The sequence below is a fragment of the Ambystoma mexicanum genome, chromosome 13 (assembly GCF_040938575.1).
Source record: "Ambystoma mexicanum isolate Mex_15411 chromosome 13, UKY_AmexF1_1, whole genome shotgun sequence".
NCBI classification, from domain to species: Eukaryota; Metazoa; Chordata; class Amphibia; order Caudata; family Ambystomatidae; genus Ambystoma; species Ambystoma mexicanum.
In genome coordinates this window covers 551382345-551400343 of record NC_090938.1, presented here as the reverse complement: position 1 = coordinate 551400343, position 17999 = coordinate 551382345, and the positions used below count along the sequence as shown (strand labels likewise).

The 17999-nt window shown below is 43.9% G+C and overlaps 1 protein-coding gene across 10 annotated transcripts in view; it reads right to left on the bottom strand.

Annotated features, from left to right (window-relative positions):
* The window catches only part of HDAC5 (histone deacetylase 5), a 2156790-nt gene that overhangs the window by 1125553 nt on the left and 1013238 nt on the right, over positions 1–17999 (bottom strand). For 7 of the 10 annotated variants that reach the window (XM_069634322.1, XM_069634324.1, XM_069634323.1 and 4 more), the window contains 2 exons: positions 4750–4894; positions 1532–1646 (listed from right to left, as the gene is read on the bottom strand). In XM_069634322.1, coding sequence (XP_069490423.1) covers positions 1532–1646; positions 4750–4894 — 260 coding nt within the window. The remainder of the gene's footprint in view (positions 1–1531; positions 1647–4749; positions 4895–17999) is intronic. The other 3 variants (XM_069634319.1, XM_069634328.1, XM_069634321.1) reach the window with 2 other exon arrangements.

The following is a 17999-nucleotide window of genomic DNA, read 5'->3' as shown; positions in this document are numbered from 1 at the left end:
TATCGTCTCTTTGTTTCAAAGTTCAATCACTCATCTGTTATTCAATTTTACTTGCGTTGGTTATCGGATGCGTTTCATATACTGTTTGTTTCAGCGCTCACCATACAATGTTGCCGCTTGCAACCTTGGCTTCAACACAGACCCGTCTGGTATCGGTCTCCCCCCAACTCACCGGCTGTGTTGATTTCACTGGCGCTGCTTTGCAGTAGGAGCCAAGTACAGTACCACAGCAGCAGACAATTCTTCCCACCTTTATTATTGACGCAGGTGGGCCCCGGGTATCTCAGACACACAGTGCCGGATTCTTCAGCCTGGTTTCCTGGTCTTACACTTTCTACTCTCAAGGTTTTGTGAAAGTAACGGTTCCTTGTCGAATAGGTCAAGGGCACTTCCCTCCTTGCGATCCCCTTCCATTTCGCCATCTTTCTCCTTGTGTTAAACTGCCATCTTGTAACTGTAGTTTCCTTGTGTGCTTTGCCTCGCTCAAAGTGTGCTCTCGCGCGCCGCCTTTTATACGCATGGGGAAGTGTAATGGAAGTCAGGTGTGCGTGATGGTCAGTAATTGCCCAACTCTGCCTGATCATTGTATTGGGACATGTCAGGTATACGGTTCGGGTGTTAGTCCGTTTTCTCACATAGCGAGCTGTCCGTAAGAAAGTGTTCGTGTTGTGAAAGGTGAGGGTGGGGGGGGATTGAGTTCCTAAGTATCCTAACTGGTAGTATGGGTTAAAGGTGTTAGAGGGAAGGGCATACCGTGTCTCACCATCCGGTGTCCCACTTCCACTACCCGAAGACCCCTCACCCAGGTGATCTTCCCGTAGGAACTGGATCCAAAAGCTATGGCCGTGTCCTGGCCACCTGGATGACAGATCCCTGGGACTAGCTGGTGTGACACCTTCAGGTTTCTCACAGAGGAGACATTACCTCAGGCACCTGGTTCCACAAATCATTGGGGTTTTAGTTGCAGGAAATATAACTACATATTGGCGAATTGATGGTGGACTGTAACGATCACAAAAACTGCAGTCGAATTACTCACGACCAGGTGAGCATTAAAGGAAAGCACATCCAAGTATGAAAAGCAGTGAAAATAGATAATTATATCAAAACCACAACGAGTGAATAATTCATTTAGATTTCAATCAGACAGATACAATTTAACTTCAACAAATAGTCAGCAAATAACTTGTGGAAAGAAATAAATCAGACGTTTTATGAGTCCATGATTGGGTGGAGTGAAAGGAGCACAAATTAATTGCGACATATGCTGGATCATTCATGTGATATCATTTTAAAACATACAAATTTACCAGGAAATGTACATGAATAAAAACATTTGATCTATTAGGACTGTTTAAGTTGTATTATGTGTGGATTGATGCTTGTATTTCTCCCCAAAAATTTATTCAGGAGCAAACCTCTTTTTTTGAAGAAAAAAAAAAAAATGGTACGATATCCCCAGCTCTTGATGAAGGGGAACTCACGATACATGAAAGAACGCGAAAAGACAGCATGACTCAGGCAGACGTACCAGCATTTGGCGTGCTGGGGGATGGAATGGTTTATGCTGCTCCCAGTCGGCTCCTTGGATTTGCTGAGAAGGAACTCCTGAAGTTTTAACTTCACCTCCGTACTGGCAATTGCACCTGTACACACCGCAAAAATGCACAGATAACACATACAATGACATTAGTCGCAGACATTAAAAAATGTACAGGAACATAGATTCAGAAAAAGGGAAATTAAAATATTTAAATGAGAATTTCTTGTTAACAAATGTAGCTCCATTATACATTAAAAATCATGAAAGGTAGAGTAAAATTAGACATCGCCAGAACTGAAGAAGCTGTTACCAAAGTAAGGCCATGACAAATGCAGCACTAATTGAACAGAAAACTACAAAATCAAGGCACTCAAAAATGCTGGAAGCTAGCCAACAGCATTTCTTTGCACACAGCAAGTCCCAGAACACCCATTGCAGGAAGCAAATTGGCAAGATCCCAAGCACCCCATGGACAGAACAAGACAGCTAGAACCAATGCACATAACACGCACAGCAAGACAGCCAGCACTGGAGCCCCTATTGAACAGAGTAGACACGGTGTCCAGACATTTGGTCGACCTAAAACTGGTCGAATGACATTTGGTCGACGCAATTTGGTTGAAAACCAAATGGTCGAATTTTTTTTTTTAATAATAATATATTTATTTTTCGGGTTTTCGTTTGTTACAAAAATGGGTTTTTAGAAAAAAAAGGGGGTTGGGGGGGGGAACCCCCCAAAAAAAAAAAAAAAGGTGAAAATAAAAAATAAAAAAAATTCGACCATTTGGTTTTCGACCAAATTGGTTCGACCATTTGTCTAGTCGACCAATTTTTTTCGACCAAATGTCTGGTAACCAGTAGACACATTTAAGAAAGCACACCTCGTGCAAAGTCAGCTAGAACACAACCAGAAGTGAAGATGGTTAAGAGTGAAAATGGGAGGCAGTTGGTCTCCCAGCAGGAATGGAAAATGCACAAGGTATAGGTAATCGGGTCTCCTGCAGAAAAAGGTATAGAAGTGTACTTGCATATGGGTCTACAGAGAAATGTGAATACATGATGTAAGCAGTCACATCACTGCAATGAAGAGGAAAGAACTTAAGCAAGAGTGGGCCAGAAATCTTGCAGAGTAAGGAGGAGAATTGAAGAGGAAGGGGCAACGCCTATCACAGAGAATGGTAAGAGCTGAAGAGGTGGACAAGGTGGACAGACCTCACTGTAGTGAATAAAAACATCTAAAATAGATTGGGCATGTAGCCCTGCAGAAAAGGAGAAGACCAGAAGCAAACTGGACAAACGTTTACTAAACAGAAGGAAATCGGAAGTGAAGTGAGAGCCACATCTCCTGATGAGAAGTATTGGTTGCTGGCTGGAAGAGGGAGCTTGCCAGAAACAAGGAGGAAGCAGAAACAATGTATTCTACAGATAATTGCTGCACAGACTTGCACGAGAAAACAAGCGCATGGGGGAGGCAAGACTTAAGATCAGCCAGAGAAGACTGCTGTATGAAGCAGCAAGGCGGATCAAGTACTATCTTCCTTCATAGGCTTGAGGGACCAGTGCTGAAGAAGAGTGAGCAACAGGAGCCCCTCGCTTCCTCTAAGAGTAGAAGAGCTGTAAGGAAGAGCAGATGCTCAACGCTGCCCTAACAGCACTATGAGGGGGGGCCCTCAGAGATGAGAAAATGTAGTGGAGAAAGAGGGAGTGAGGCTGGAGGAGGGCTGGCAAGAAAATAATTCTTAGCATAGGGGAAATGTTCAATGTTTCACATATGCTGGGGCAGATTGGGTAGCCCCTCACTGCTAAGGAAGGGGCAAAATTAAAGAAGTTGCCTGCATTTTCACTTCCCACATAGCCAAACTAGGAGCATCTACAGACAAAGAAGCAGAGTTAAGATGACGGCCATGCTGCAGCACAGCTGCTCTGAAAGTAGTCTCCTCCTGCAGTGGAGAGTAAAGCAGATATGACTGAGCAGGGCTAGATGTGCTGCTAATTCCAATGTTCATCCACAAATAAAAAAAGATTACTTTCGAGATTGTGCATGAAAGGAAGCCTCAGAGCTGTGCAAATGATCAGAGAGTTGACAGGCATTCTGGTCACTTCATAAAACATCACAGCCTTTTGTTTGTTATGCTGGTTTATCCCAGTAGGTGCCAAGCATGCCTCTTTGGATCCACTAATCCATGCGTTATTTCCACTATTTCCTTGCAAGTGACCTTAAACCATTTTTAAAGGTGACCACATTCAGAAAGGCAGGCCTCCCTCCCTCACAAGATGACCTCTCAACATACACAGGGCCTCAATCTTGACTTGCATGCACATATCCTACAGAGACGATACTACTGAGGTGTGTACAAGCATGGGCAGTCAAACTATATTCTATGCTCAGACATTGGAAAGACACTGCTCTGCTAGGGCAAAGTGGGATGTACACCGAGCCCATATTGGTGACTCCAATTTCCCATCCAATGCTTAAATCTTAGAGAAGGAAAGAAAAAGGAGTAGAGACCCTAGGCATGACATTTGCTGTAAATGCAAGCTAGCTTTGCCAAATGTAACTAATGGACAAGACCAATGTGTGAAATCCAACGGTATGCCGTTTCCAATTCTGTACCCATATTCTGAAATTGCATGGACATGTTTCAGATAGGTGGGAGGCCCCTTAGGTTTACATTCTTTCCACACACACAAAAGGCAAACCTGTGAACCAATCTCCACTTAATAGAGTAATCGTACAAAAATAATGTCTCCCATGGTTGTGATCCATCTGAACATCACCAACGTCTTTCACCCCAATTTTGCATCTCATGCACGTGTCATATATAGACATTATGCCACTTGAGCACAAAACTCCTTTTCCATCAGCTAATCTTAAAGAAAGACAAGGAAACCTAGGGGCGTAATCCTGCTGTATGTACCCCCACCATGCCTGCAACTGACCATCAAATGCTAATTGTACTGAAATAGGTAACCTCTCCTGCAAGAGTGAGGTCACGTTGTACACTGTGCTGCAACGTTGCATACCATGTGCATTTTACAAACATAAGAGACTCTAGTTGTCAGACCCACCTGTGGACTGATGGCCTGACCCCCAAACTACCTATCCAACGAAAAGATCTTTATAGAAAGATGCCTCAACTGTGAAATCCATCTAAGCACACTGGCCATTTGTATGCCCCAGACCTCCCATTCCAGTCACATCTTACTCTCTTTGCTCTTCTCCTTGTTCCGCAAGATGAGAAGCTGTTGCTCGAGGCGCTGTTTTTCAAGCTCCTCTTGCCGCTGTTGTTCCCGCTTCCGCTGCTGCTCTAGTTCCTGCTGCCGCTTTGCTGCCATGATCTCTTGCTGCTGCTGCCATGGAGACAGAGTCACTTTAGTACGGCCAGGCATGTCTGGAAATTTGTTTCCCTTCACAACACAATTTACTGTGCACATTTTAGAACACACACACAGACAGACAGACACACACACACACGGCAAATAGAGCTCAAGAGATACGGCAAAGGAGTACAACACAAAGAAAAATTATAGCCTCAAAAGCACACACAATGATATACAGAAATGGTTCATGATAAAGAAGTCCCGAATAGTTGTAAGAAGAACTTCCTATGATTAATCCAGAATGTTACAGTAAAAAATGCATTCCACGTGAATCTACATAACACAGCTCACATTTCTGAATAAATGACCTTAGCATAAGCTGTTTTGAATTGTAAGAGTAAAAATGATTTGCCTACACGAGTGTAAAATTTATGCAACAGGCAACCAAAACATGACTAAACTTGAAAACGAATAGAACACATTAGCAATAAAACAGAGTTGTGTAGCCAAGATATCTGGCTTCATACAATCGGTTGCATTTGTAGACAATCTTCTACACATTAATATGAAAGAGCACAACACATATATGCATCTTGATGATGAATGCATAACGCAGTAACTTCAAAAAATGCTTTTGTGAAATGCAACCATGCATTCACTTAAAGCATAATTTGTTTGTTACAAAGGATACTTCCCAATAGTAACTAAGTTTTCTGTCTTATTGCTGATAGGACCATATAATGCTAGGAAATTAATATGCATGCATAATGTTCCTCTCCATTCATCTGCAGACATAAAACACAGCAAAGTTGAACAAAAGAAACCTTTCCTTATCACACTGTGTGCTGTTTCTTTCTGAAAATACACACAGATCAGAGAGCAAATGTATTGTTTTCAGCAGACTACTTGTCTATGGCATGCAATTTCATCCAGGCAAATAGAAATCATGAGGTTCTGGTTTCTGTAAAGTGACCTGACCTTTGCAATGCCCTGTGCTCTCAACTAGTGGGCAAATGAAATTCACAGAAAAATAAAAAGGTGTCATATTTACAATATTTTAATGCATAAAAAGGCGTGGTACGACCATTATCTAGAGGCCTGGATGGAAGCTTTCAATGTTTCTCCCTATACACCTCCTGTTCTTTCTGTGAGGGCCACTTGCACCGATACCCATATTGTACCTTTCAAGTATTCCAGGGAAGTTTCAAGTTCTGCTGCAAGTGCTGTCTTTTGTGTGTGTGTGAATAAAGTTTGCATTATTTGTGCCAGTACTGTACCTGTTTAGTGAATTAACGAAGCAATGTGGCCCCCATTAACCATAATTAATGACTTTACACAGCAAACTAAAGTAGTAGCAGAAGGACTTTTCTGGTAGTTTGTGAGAAATGGGGCGGCCAGGAAATGGGTTAAAACTCTCAGCTGCACAGCACACTAAAACTCGAATTTAGAAGGCCTGCTGGAAACCGAGCTTTCCCCACATCTCAAGGCGGCCTGGGCAAGAGGCAGATCCAGTGTTTCATTTTCGCATCTGGCCCTAACGGCAGTCTGTTGGCGATCATCAGCCTGGTTAAAGAATGTTCACTAGGTAGATTCGCTGAAACACCAGATGCTGTTCTTCATATCTGAGATGCTAAAGGAATTCCGCTCCACTGGCCTGTGAATACAGGCAAGTAATGGGTATTTCTTTGCAATCCCCTATGCCTGGAAAGAGGACCACCACCCAGAGCTAGTGATTGTGGGAGAAAAGCTACTAACAGCCACTAACACCCTCGCACTGTCCGTTACTCCAGCAACGGTTCCTGGCACTCTTTAGTGGAGGTGTAATGGATGCAGGGGAAGGCAGGGCAGAGGCAGAGATACAGCAAGCAAAGCCAGAGGTAGTTCTGTTCGAAATCAGGGGGGCTGGCAGAGAGCCAGTGTGGTTGGTGGAAGGAAGAGAACAACCTTAGACGTCCACTGTATGTAATTGAAGGGGCTAATAATAGCCCAGAAGAGAGAGTGTGTGTGTCCTGATCCTGACCTTGGGGGTGGTGTTCTGTGGTAGGATCTCCTGGGAGGAGAAAGGGCCCAGGGGAGTGAGAGGAATCCGTGGGATGAGACAGTATTTGACTTCCTCTGGGGAAAATGGCTCCACAATAGCAAAGTATGTACTGCATTTGGCCCTTTACTGTTTATATTTGCAGTGTTACGGTATGTTTAGCTCAAAGTACTTCCATTAAATTAAAGTTACTGTAATAATTGTATTTTAAAAAAGCACACATTTTTCATTTGTACCAATGTAGTGTATTCTCTGGGGCAACTATTGGAAATATTGATTCTTTCACCTGCTCTGCTGGAACAAAGGAGATTTGTAGGGGCAGTGAAGGAACAAACAAAATGCAAAAAATATATACAAGGCTGTTCTCTAGTTTCACTTAGATTTAGCTGCAATAACCATAGTCACTCACTTTACCCACAGTTTTGATCCCTGAAAGAAGCGAGGCCAAGGAGTTGACAGATTTTAGGAGAAAAATATTAGCTGCCATCTGAATTCTCAAACAAGATCCCAGAGATGTTCATAAAACAAAAGAATGCAGTGCTCTCTCAGTGATCCGTACCTCAATCTGACGAAACGCAATACTAATATTGTGGGGGGGTGATTTAAACATCTCTTTCTAGTAACATATCTGATCTGAACACTAACGGTGTAAATAACTGCAAAGAGAACCAAGGACCCCCCTTACTTGAGAAAGGAAAACACAGATATTATTCTGCTTCAAGGAACTCATGATGGTGCAGTTGACAAATTTGACAAAAAAATGAAAGGGCCCAGATTTCATGGCTCTGCAAGGTCTCATACTTAAACAAAATATTACACCTTTCTCGGGTGAAAAAAGTAAAAGGGGCCCGGGTGGCAGATGTGTCCTCTTGTTAAGTGTGCTGGCAGGTCACAATACTGTGATAATGTCAGCATGTGACCCAAACTGAGATGACCCACAATTTTCCAAGATATTACAAAAGAACTGGGCCTTCTTCAAATCAGTCTACTAGTGGGGAAGACACGTGGAACTGGAATGAGGTTCTGAATCACACTTTGGATATATTGGGAACTTCTTATCCAGCCTCACCCCAGTGGGAGGGCTTTTCACCAACTGATTGATTCAAATGGTCTAAGATAAGGCTAGAAGCTCAGTTACTGGCTTGGAGCTATGTTTTCCAATCTTCACACCATTTGCCATTCTCAAGGATAGTCATCACCTTTACACTGAAATTGGAATCCCAAGACATAATAGAAGCAAAGATATTGGCAGGTGCAATTGCAATCCACTCAACATCCGTTATAAGCATGCAACCTAAGGGCTGCTGCAGAACCACACAATCTTGGAAATGTAATCCCTCTCTACCAAAAATGAAGACCTGGATGCCATAAATTCAGCAGTTGCAGACTATATGTCACTGAATAATAAGGTTGCCATACATTCACTTTGAGAGGATGAAAAAAGAAGATCCAACTAGGGAGCTATCCTTGAAAAAAAGCCATAAAAGAAATGGAGAAATGGAAGAAAGTTATAGAACACAACCTTGTCAGGTGGCTACGTTATAAATCATAGGATAGAGGTGTTGCAGAGCCATGGGTTTTTAGAATGGACGGGGTTCATATTATTCCTTAACCTCCCCTTGTCAACCCAATATTGATGCAATGAATGCCACGATGTATATTAGATCTAATCCACTTGACAAAACTGGTGGAACACCAAGATAAGGCAAATATAATGAAAAAACAATAAACAAACAACAAAACACAAGTCTCAGTTGAAGTAAAACAATTCTGTATTTGGTTGCACAAACAGATTGTGAAAATCACTGTTTGTCTGGTGGTTGTCACCCCAGACATGTAAATTTTGCAACCAATGTCCGTAATGTAAATCAAAACATAAAATGTGATAAGAAACGCAACCTGTTATTTTATACTCATTGAAAACAAACGAAAAATAAAAGTAACAATGACTATAACACACACCTTATACTTTCCTGTTCTGTAGTCACAGAAAAAGTAGGTTTGAATCCAAGTGGTGGTGTCGGATAAAAAAAGGAAGGACATGCAGATAGGACGGAGGAATGATAGGCAGAAGTAGAGAAAGAGAAACATATAGTTGACAGTAGCAGCAAAATCAGGACAGGAGTGTGTCTGCCTGTCCTAAACACAAAATTAAGAACAAATCAATAAGGTCAACATGATTTATGCTGCTATGGTTGGGAAGTAACTCCTTATTGTTCCCAATTTAAAGTCTGGAATAGAGAATGCAAACAAAAAATTCCTGATATTTTAGTTTGTATCTAAGAGGTAGGTCAGGGTTAGTATTGAAGTTGTTGATGAAATAACCAAGAAGGTAAGAAAGAGATCTCCACTAGAATGACTTATTAAGTGTATTAGTCGTGCAGGGCTTTCTACTGTGGCTGCCTAGTCAGCAGTGAAAGAGATAGGAAAAGGAGTGCACGTGTTCTATCAAAATAATCCCAATTTCCAGTGCTCAACATACCGTGTCTCCTCCCCGACTGCCGTACCACCATGTTGCCACTGTGGGTGTGAGAAGGTGGTATTTGTCTGCATGAAGTACAGTCTCTGTACCTTGATTGCCATGGGATGGTGTGTCCGTGGTCAGATGAGATTACGTAGCCTCGAGTTATCTACCCCCTCTCTGTAGGTAGATATCCGGCAGAGGCACAGGCCGTGGGTCCACTTGGCACATGAGTAAATGGCCAAGTGCATGAGCTGGCAAAACAAATAGTAGATGATGTCAGGGTGCATGAAATTGATTATGGGAGGTGCAGGGGGGTGTGGAAGGTAGGGGGTTACCCATGGTTTGCGTGTTCAGTGCTTACCTGCGTGTATGGGTAGCCTATTGTGGAACCAGAGTAGCTGGGCAAATTAGGGTGGCGTCCGGAGGATGTCCGGAGACGTAGGATTGATGCACAGAACCTATCCCCAACCGTGGGGTTTCTATCATAAGAGCATTTCTTAGGCGGTGTCTGTAGCCAGCTTCAACACGGACATGGCCATGAACGGGACGGAATCCTGGACGTTGTGAGAGCCGGAAGAGAAGAGGGAGAAAGAAGTGAGGGGGTGGGGGGGGAGAAGGAAAGGAGGTGGTGTGAAAGGGGGAGGGGGAAGGTGGGGAAACAAAAAAAAATACATTAGTGAAGAATGCGGGGTACATAAGAGGGAGAAATGAAGCTAACCTGTGCTTCAAGGCTGTTTTCGTTCGGAGAGACGCTCCACTCACTGTGCCCGGGTGCCGGTCGATGACTGTCTGAGGAGGCAGCCGCCGGCTCGAGTATCCGAGCACAGTTGGGGGCGGGGTCCAGATAAATGCTGGGCACCCATTGGATGGTGTCGCCAAACCCGCGGCGTCACTTGAACCTGTCAGTTAGACGCTCACGGTGCCGAGTTATGCTTAGGCGGGAGCGTGGTGTTGTTGCTAGGAGAGCCGTGATGTGGGTCCTCGGGGGAGGGGGGGTGGCCGAGCTCGGCTGCGGGAGCTGGAGAGGAGGTGGCTCATCCCGATGTGACGGTGCAGTGGCGTGTGTGGGCTATGTCCACAAGGGGTGTACATTACTTGAAGGCTGGTATGTACTACAAAGGGCAATGTAGGAGTAAATGCATGTATGTGTGCAACAGTACTCGGCCGAGTGAAGGTGGGCGGGTGGCATAGCCCGCGCAATGGTTGGTGCTCTTGACATAATTATGTCAAACAGAGCCGTTGTTGAGATTCCTACTTGTGCCGGCTCAGAGATAGCGGGTCCTGGTCTGCCGGGAAGGCAGGGTAAAGTGACTCTGATTGTCTTATGGTGGCCAGTTAGGAAGGGAGAGAATATGTCTCAGAGTGGCCCACTATTGTAGGGCTACATTAGCCAGACTACATTAACCTATGCAAGATTTTAATGGTTTAAGATTAGGGCTAGGCGAAATTATGAAATTCCATTCCGCCAGCCTGGGAAGCAAAATTCAGTTCCATATCGGCGCAATCCGCATACCAAAAAGAACGGCGCACATTTTCTTGTGCCGCTGCACAACCCTAGCACCGACCGAAAAGACCGGCATGAAGTTTCTCAAGGAGCCACGCTACCATAGCACGAATTGAAGTTTCTCGTGCCGCTCGGAGAACCTAGCACAAATCGAAAAGAGCAGCCTGGAGTTTCTGAAGCCTATGTGTGCACCTAGTACGAATCGTACAAAAAGCTGTGCAAAGTTTCTCGTGCTGCTGCTCGAACCTACAACAGTCCGAAAAAACCATGCAATGTTGTTTGAGTTGCAATGCAAAACTGGTATGGATCTAAAGTAAGCCTGTCCAAAGTTTCTGGTGTCGTTGAATGAAACTATCACGGATCATGGAACACTGTGCAGTTTCTCGAGCCACTGAAGGAAACTGATCGAAAAAGACCCGCACATAGTTTCTCGTGCCACTGCGTGAAAATAGCATGGATCGAATAAAAACCCACAGAATGTTTCTCGTGTCATGAACCTAGCACGGATCAAAAAAAGACCTGCACAAATTTTCTCGTGTCGCTGCACCAAACTAACATGGGAATGAAAAATCATGCTGTGCACGAAAACGGATGAAATTTCAGTGGTGGCAGAACCGTAATGCTGATTCCAATGAACGGGTGGAAGCGGATTTGAGTGCAGATTCCGCCCTTTTCGCTTTGCAGGTAAAAATGTCACTCGCCCCTTCTTACCATGGGCAAGGCACTATTCATCCATAGAAAAACAGGTAGTATGTTCATGATCCAAGCTACAAGTCAGGCAAGTTCCTCACACATGTGATAAAACGGAAAACACTTTCTAGACATATCAGAGAAACGATTATACAAGGCTGCTTGGTCTTGCAATCTACAATCCATAAGATTTGTTGTTAGAAGGCTCTACATACATCACAAGGCTGTGTCCCAAACGAGAGTTACTATGCATTCTTTCAATCTATTTGTCTTCCCAAGCTGCCCACAGAAAAAGCTTTAGAGTTGGTTAGACCCATCACACATGGAGGTACATGGGGGGTTTTCTTTCTTGAAGGTGGTAAAGCTCTGGGCTTGGATGGTTTTGGCTCAGAGAAACCCCTGCACCTCTCTACTCACACACTTAACTAAACTGTTCTATTCTTTTTTTTTTTTTAGAAAAGGTTAGGCTTTCAAGCACTATTAAACAAGCCACAATAGTAGTTCTACTAAAACCAGGATATGAACTGAGGTAATGTAGACATGACTGTCCCATCTCCCTACTGAACACAAATGTGTTGAAGTTATTGACTAAGCTATTGGCAGACCAAATGCAAAATTCCAGTGCAATTATACACCATCATCAGGTGGGATTTATAGCCAAGTGGTCTTCCATGCGAAGATTACCCCAAATCATAGCAAATTCGTAGAATATTATGTAGAGGTTCACCATTGTTTCTATAGACTGACAGGAGGCTTTTAATAGGGTAGAATGTTATTTCTTATCAAGCACCCTATTGGCGTTTCATTTTCACAAAATAGTCACATAACGGATTCATGCTTTACATGATGCAGCAAAAGTGTTGGTTTATACAGAAGGTATAGACTGCCTGTCTCTTGATATTGATGCGTCCCGTCTCCTTTTTGCTTTAACTTTGGAGCCTTTGCCTTGCAAGATTAGGGGGACGAGGTGATCAGTGGGATAATAATTGGTCAATTGACCGCTAAACGTTTTATATGCAGAAGACATTTTATTTACTCTAGCAGATCTTGTAAGGGACTTAGCAAGAAATGTGGATATTACGATGGGTTAGGGACACCTCAATAGCTATAACCTTAAAAGGGGTAAAACTGAGGTCTTTCTGCTTAAGGTCTATACCTCAGACCTCTACGTTATGACCATTCCTAATATACAAATAACTGACATAATATCTATGCTGGTTGAGCATTCCAACTCAATCTCCTCTATGGTTAAAATTAATGTGCAAAGAAGGGGCATGGCCTGCTACCACCTGATCAAAATGGTGCAAACCTAAGCTCTGACAAGAGGACCTACAAGATCATAGGCAAACTGGAGAAGATGGATTACCAGGTCAGGGTCTGATGGAGGAGCCCCAGAGCAACTGGATCATTTAAAACCGTTGCCGACCACCACGAAAACACACTGCAACTGAAGAGGTGACAGTGCGGCAGACCCAACATGGTGACGATTGTACTGCCTGAGCGAAGTAGTGTCTGGCAGAAGCATGAAGAGAGATGGAGTGGTGGAGAGAAGCACCTGATGAGAAGAGGCAGATTTAAAAACTGTGGGGGCCATTAAAACCTGCCCTCAACAACTAGAAAAGTAAGCCATAGTAAAGGGAACATTATAAAGGATAATTGGGACGATTTATGGTGGGGGCCTGATGCAGCATCTTACATGTGCATATACAGCGATCAGAGGAATGCGTGCAATTGACCTCACACAAAGTATACATATCACACAGACAGGCGGACAGCTCGCGGTAAAAGGGGAAGAAGGTGCAGCTTTCCCCCAATAACATGGGAGATTAACATGCCCGAACCGCTGACTTACTAACACATGATGTCCACACAACCCACCAACAACCCACCTCGCACAACACAGTGGAAGCCACAAGGAACACTAACCCAAGATGCTGCTGCCATGAGGCCCAGTCCGCAAGAAGAGGAAACCCACGTCCTCATGACAGAAACCAAACAACTTGGTAGTGGGAGGGAGGGAGGGGCGCATGGGGGGAGGGCTACAGTTGGAGCCAGCCAGGGCAAACAAACACCACACACCAAGATAAGATACACCCTGAGAGAAGTCCTGCTTGAACATTTGGGCACATTCCTATCCCCCCAAAACGTCATATACGGCAACTTGATCTCAAGTACTAACTCTCTGAATGAAAAGGAATCCAGAAGGGAGACCGAAGGGTGCTTTGGTCAAACACAGACGCTGCTAAAAGGGGGTTGTGAGGGCGAGCATAACATGGCTGACATGCTACAACTGGCAAAGGCACTAAGCAATGAAGACCTTCAACAATATATTAAATCTCTACAGGATACAATTATGGAATCCATCCAGGTCCAATTTAAACAACTATAGAAGGACCTAGCAGGAAAGCTGGAAAGACTCCAGACAGAATTAACAGCAATAGGTTAGCGGGTTTCACATACAATATGATCCAAAACTGGTTAAACAATAATTCCAGGTTAACGCCCTTAAAAATAACTGCACTGTAACATAAAACCTAGATCTGAATTGCAAAGATCTTGAAAATCGCTCCACAAAGTGTAACCTTAATGTAAGACATTTGAAAGAAGGTTCTGATGGGAAAGATGTATGTACATGCGTCCAGCCCCACTTTGCTCAGATAGCAGACTCAGACACCCCCAAAAAGCTTAATCATCGACCTGGTGCATCATATGTTGGGAGGCTGTCCCAAGAACCAGGTGCCAGACCAAGAGATATAGTAGTGATGTCATACCAACTCCAGTAACAAATACTCAGAGAATCAAGGAAACTGGCAAGAATGAGGTATGCAGATTTGGAACCCTGATCTTACAAGAACTGGCAATGGCAACCGTGACTAAAAGAAAGAAGACATGGCAACAGAACTGTAGAAGTGGAAAATCCGATTTGGGTAGCGCTTTCTTGGGGGTCTTCAATTTTCCGTAGACAACAAGCTACAAATGATACACATATCGGAGGATGGTCGTGTGGATCTCTAGAAACAGCAAGGCAAAAGGAAAGGGGATGAGGTTCAACATGCCACGACAGGTGAAAACCTGGACACCAACCACACCAAAGAAAAGCATGGTAAAGAGGAAAAGAATAATACAATTCTGAGGGAAATAACCAAAGAGAATTTGCATGGAATAAAAAGACGAAAAAAACTCGACATAGAAGATGCAAGGCTCGAAAGCTCCCGACTGACTCAATCCGCCCACTCTTGTGTTTGAGTACCCTGGGACGACTCTTTATGTGAGACTAATACTAGGAATTGGCCAAGATCGACCCCTCTTCTCTGTCTCTTTGTTATATTAATAACATAATCAGACCACATTTGTTTGTTATGCATGCTTTATTAGTTGAGCCAAATGCTGGCAGGGATCTCCCACCTAAGGGAAGATACAGCGGCCGAATTGGCACAACCTAGTTCTTCTTGTAAGGGTTTTGTTTGGGATGGTATTACAGGGCAAAGCTGCAGATTTTATATTGCCCATCATGTTGAAGGGACAGGGATACATCAATACATTCCGGCAGGGTGGGCCCAGTACAATAAAGGGTACCAGAGGAACACACACAAACTAAGAACAGAACACAATACGACGTTGACAGACGTAAATGAGTGGCGATACCCAGTAACATGAAAAATACACACCTTCAACTAAAGTTCTCTAAATGGCGACAGCCCTCTGATAGTATGTTAGGGGACTTAACTCCCCTTCTAAGCACGCCAAGACCAGGCAACATGCCCTATTGTTAAACCAAGATATAATAGGTTTCCAGGAAACCCACCTGCTAAACAAAATCAAAATAGACTAAAGCACAGATCCAGCCCCAACATAATATTATGGTATTTATTGAGATCTGACCTAGCTTCGAGAAGCAACAGAGCGCTTTACATAGGTATACAACAGTACAGATATACGGGGGGAGGATACAGAGGGATACAGCTTTACTGGATGGTGGGGAGTAGGGGGGGCCTGGTTTCATCTAGCGTGTCAGGTGGCCTAGGTGTTGAGGAGGAGAGACTCCTTTAAGAGTTTGGTCTTGAGGTCTTTTCTGAATTGCAGGAGCTTGGGGGTGAGTCGGATACTGACAGGGAGGAGGTTCCATAGTCTTGGGCATAGGCAGAGAAGGCTTGTTTTCTGGTCCTTTACTTTTTGCAGCATCGGATTTCAACTCTGCATGTGTCCCAGCTTCTGGTGGTGCGCTGTCTAACGGAAATTCTGCGTTTCTCTGCGAGGTAGCTGGGTGACTTGAGGGCAACTGCCTTATAGATGATGCAGCAAGACTTGAAGGTGAATTGTGCGTGCAGTGGGAGTCATATGACATGCAGCTGCGAAAAATAATACTGCAGGAGTAGCAATAGCGATATGCAAGGACTTCCCATATCATATTAAAGACTTAAAACATGACACTGAGGGCAGATTCCACGCAGTCAAGGGTGAGCTTCATGGAACAGTGAGGACACTGGCATCAGTCTACTCCCGCAGTACGGGACAAGACAAATTCCTCTTAGACATCTCGTGAAAGCTTGCAAGCTTTGCCAAGGGAGAGATCATTCTAATGGGAGACCTTAACTCAATACCAAGTGATCTCAAAATCAAAATCAATTTTGGCAGAGCCATGTACAAGAAACACAAGGGCAGATTTAAACAAACTGGGTTGGTTGACATTTAGAGACTGCAACATTGGGAGGAATCTGACTAGTCATTTTACTCCAATATTACCTATTTCTATACAAGAATATACATATTTGTTTCAACGCCCATGACTCAAGCGTAGAAAAAATGAAACATCTGCTCAATCATGACCATACAATGATAAACACTCTGCACCAACAAAAGAGCAACACAACCTGGGCCTTTAGTTATTATAATGAAGGGCTTGCTACTGAAACAGGAATTGGCGCACCATATCAGAATTTCTCCTTAAAAACCGCCTGCATGACACATCAGTGGCTAATAATTAGGACACACTGAAGGCAGTTGTCCGGAGGAAGCCATCTCGCTATTGGGGAACAGAAAAAGGGTGACGGGGAAGACGGTGGGAGGCCTCAAAGCAGAAATAACCCCTGAGGAACTTCACAGAAGAAATGTCTCCCAGGAAACTTTATGCAAATTAAGAGCAGTGAAAGGTCAGTAATATCTGCTTCTTAGCAAGCAGTTGGGAGAATCTATCCTACAACTTATACAAACACACTACCGGCAGTCAAAGCTAGCAGGTTTCTAGCAGCCCCACTCGGTTATAAACAACCAACGATTTATGATACGCAGCTTCAAAATCCTTTAGGCCAGTATAAGGAACCCATGGTGACAACAGTAAAGACAGACACAAGTGATCACAGTTCAAGGGTGTTCATTAAACTGTATAGGTAGGTTGCAAAAAGGCCTATTCTAAACCTAAATCTAAGATGCGAGCAAGCTTCGACCACCAAACAATAAAGCAGTCCTAGTGGTGTCTGTCAAATAAAAGGGCTCATACTAAGAAAAACCTATTGCCAATTCTTACGCTAAATACCAAAGAAGTGTGGGATAATGTTCCTGAGAACGAAGGAAGTGTTCACCAATAATAAGTCAGGATTCAGTAGTGCAGGTCTCTCTTCCCCATGTTTTAAGCACAGGACAAGGTAGGATTCTGGAGCACAGCACACGATTGAGCTTTCCCACCACAAACCAACAGTTCCGCTCTCAGCAATCAAGGCATTCGGTGGTTAAGTCTCTTGGTTACAAAATGTCTCTGGCCTCCAAGGGCCTGAAGGGTTTCATAATAATAAACAAAAGTTCCTTTCCGTATGCACATTGGGTGATGCCTTTCACCCCTGGATCCCCCTCTTAAGGGCTCAGATCCACCAAACGTTCTCAGAGATATCAGGACCTTTGATAGTTAAGTTTCTTACTTCCGAGGGTCTGACAGATTAAAAATAACAAAAATATAAGTTACTCACCATAGTGACTAAGGAACTCTTAGTTCCCTTTCCTCCATACTGCATGGGCGTCCCTTCGTAGGGATGGGGGACGGAACCTTTTTCACCAGAAAAACCTTCTTCCCCTTTAAATTTTGAGGCATGCAGGTTTGCAGCCCTGGGAGCATGAGCTACCCTGACTGCGCCCACCGGCGCCACTCCTCAGTCCCCATTGAAGCATCGACAATATTTAACGTTGCCTAATGACACCAGTATTATTAGGGTGGGATGGCGGGACATATGGAGGCAAGGGGACGAAGGACTAAGAGTACGTTAGTCACTACAGTAACGGTTAATTACTCTTACGTCCCGCCCAATTTCCTCCATACTGCATGGGTGATTATAACTGAATGTAGCCCCAGGGTGGAGAGGAGACCCTCCTTAAGCAAACAAGTCCTTAGAACCACCTGTCCGAAGGGCGCGTCTGACATAGAGCCAGCACCCAAACAGTAATGCTTGAA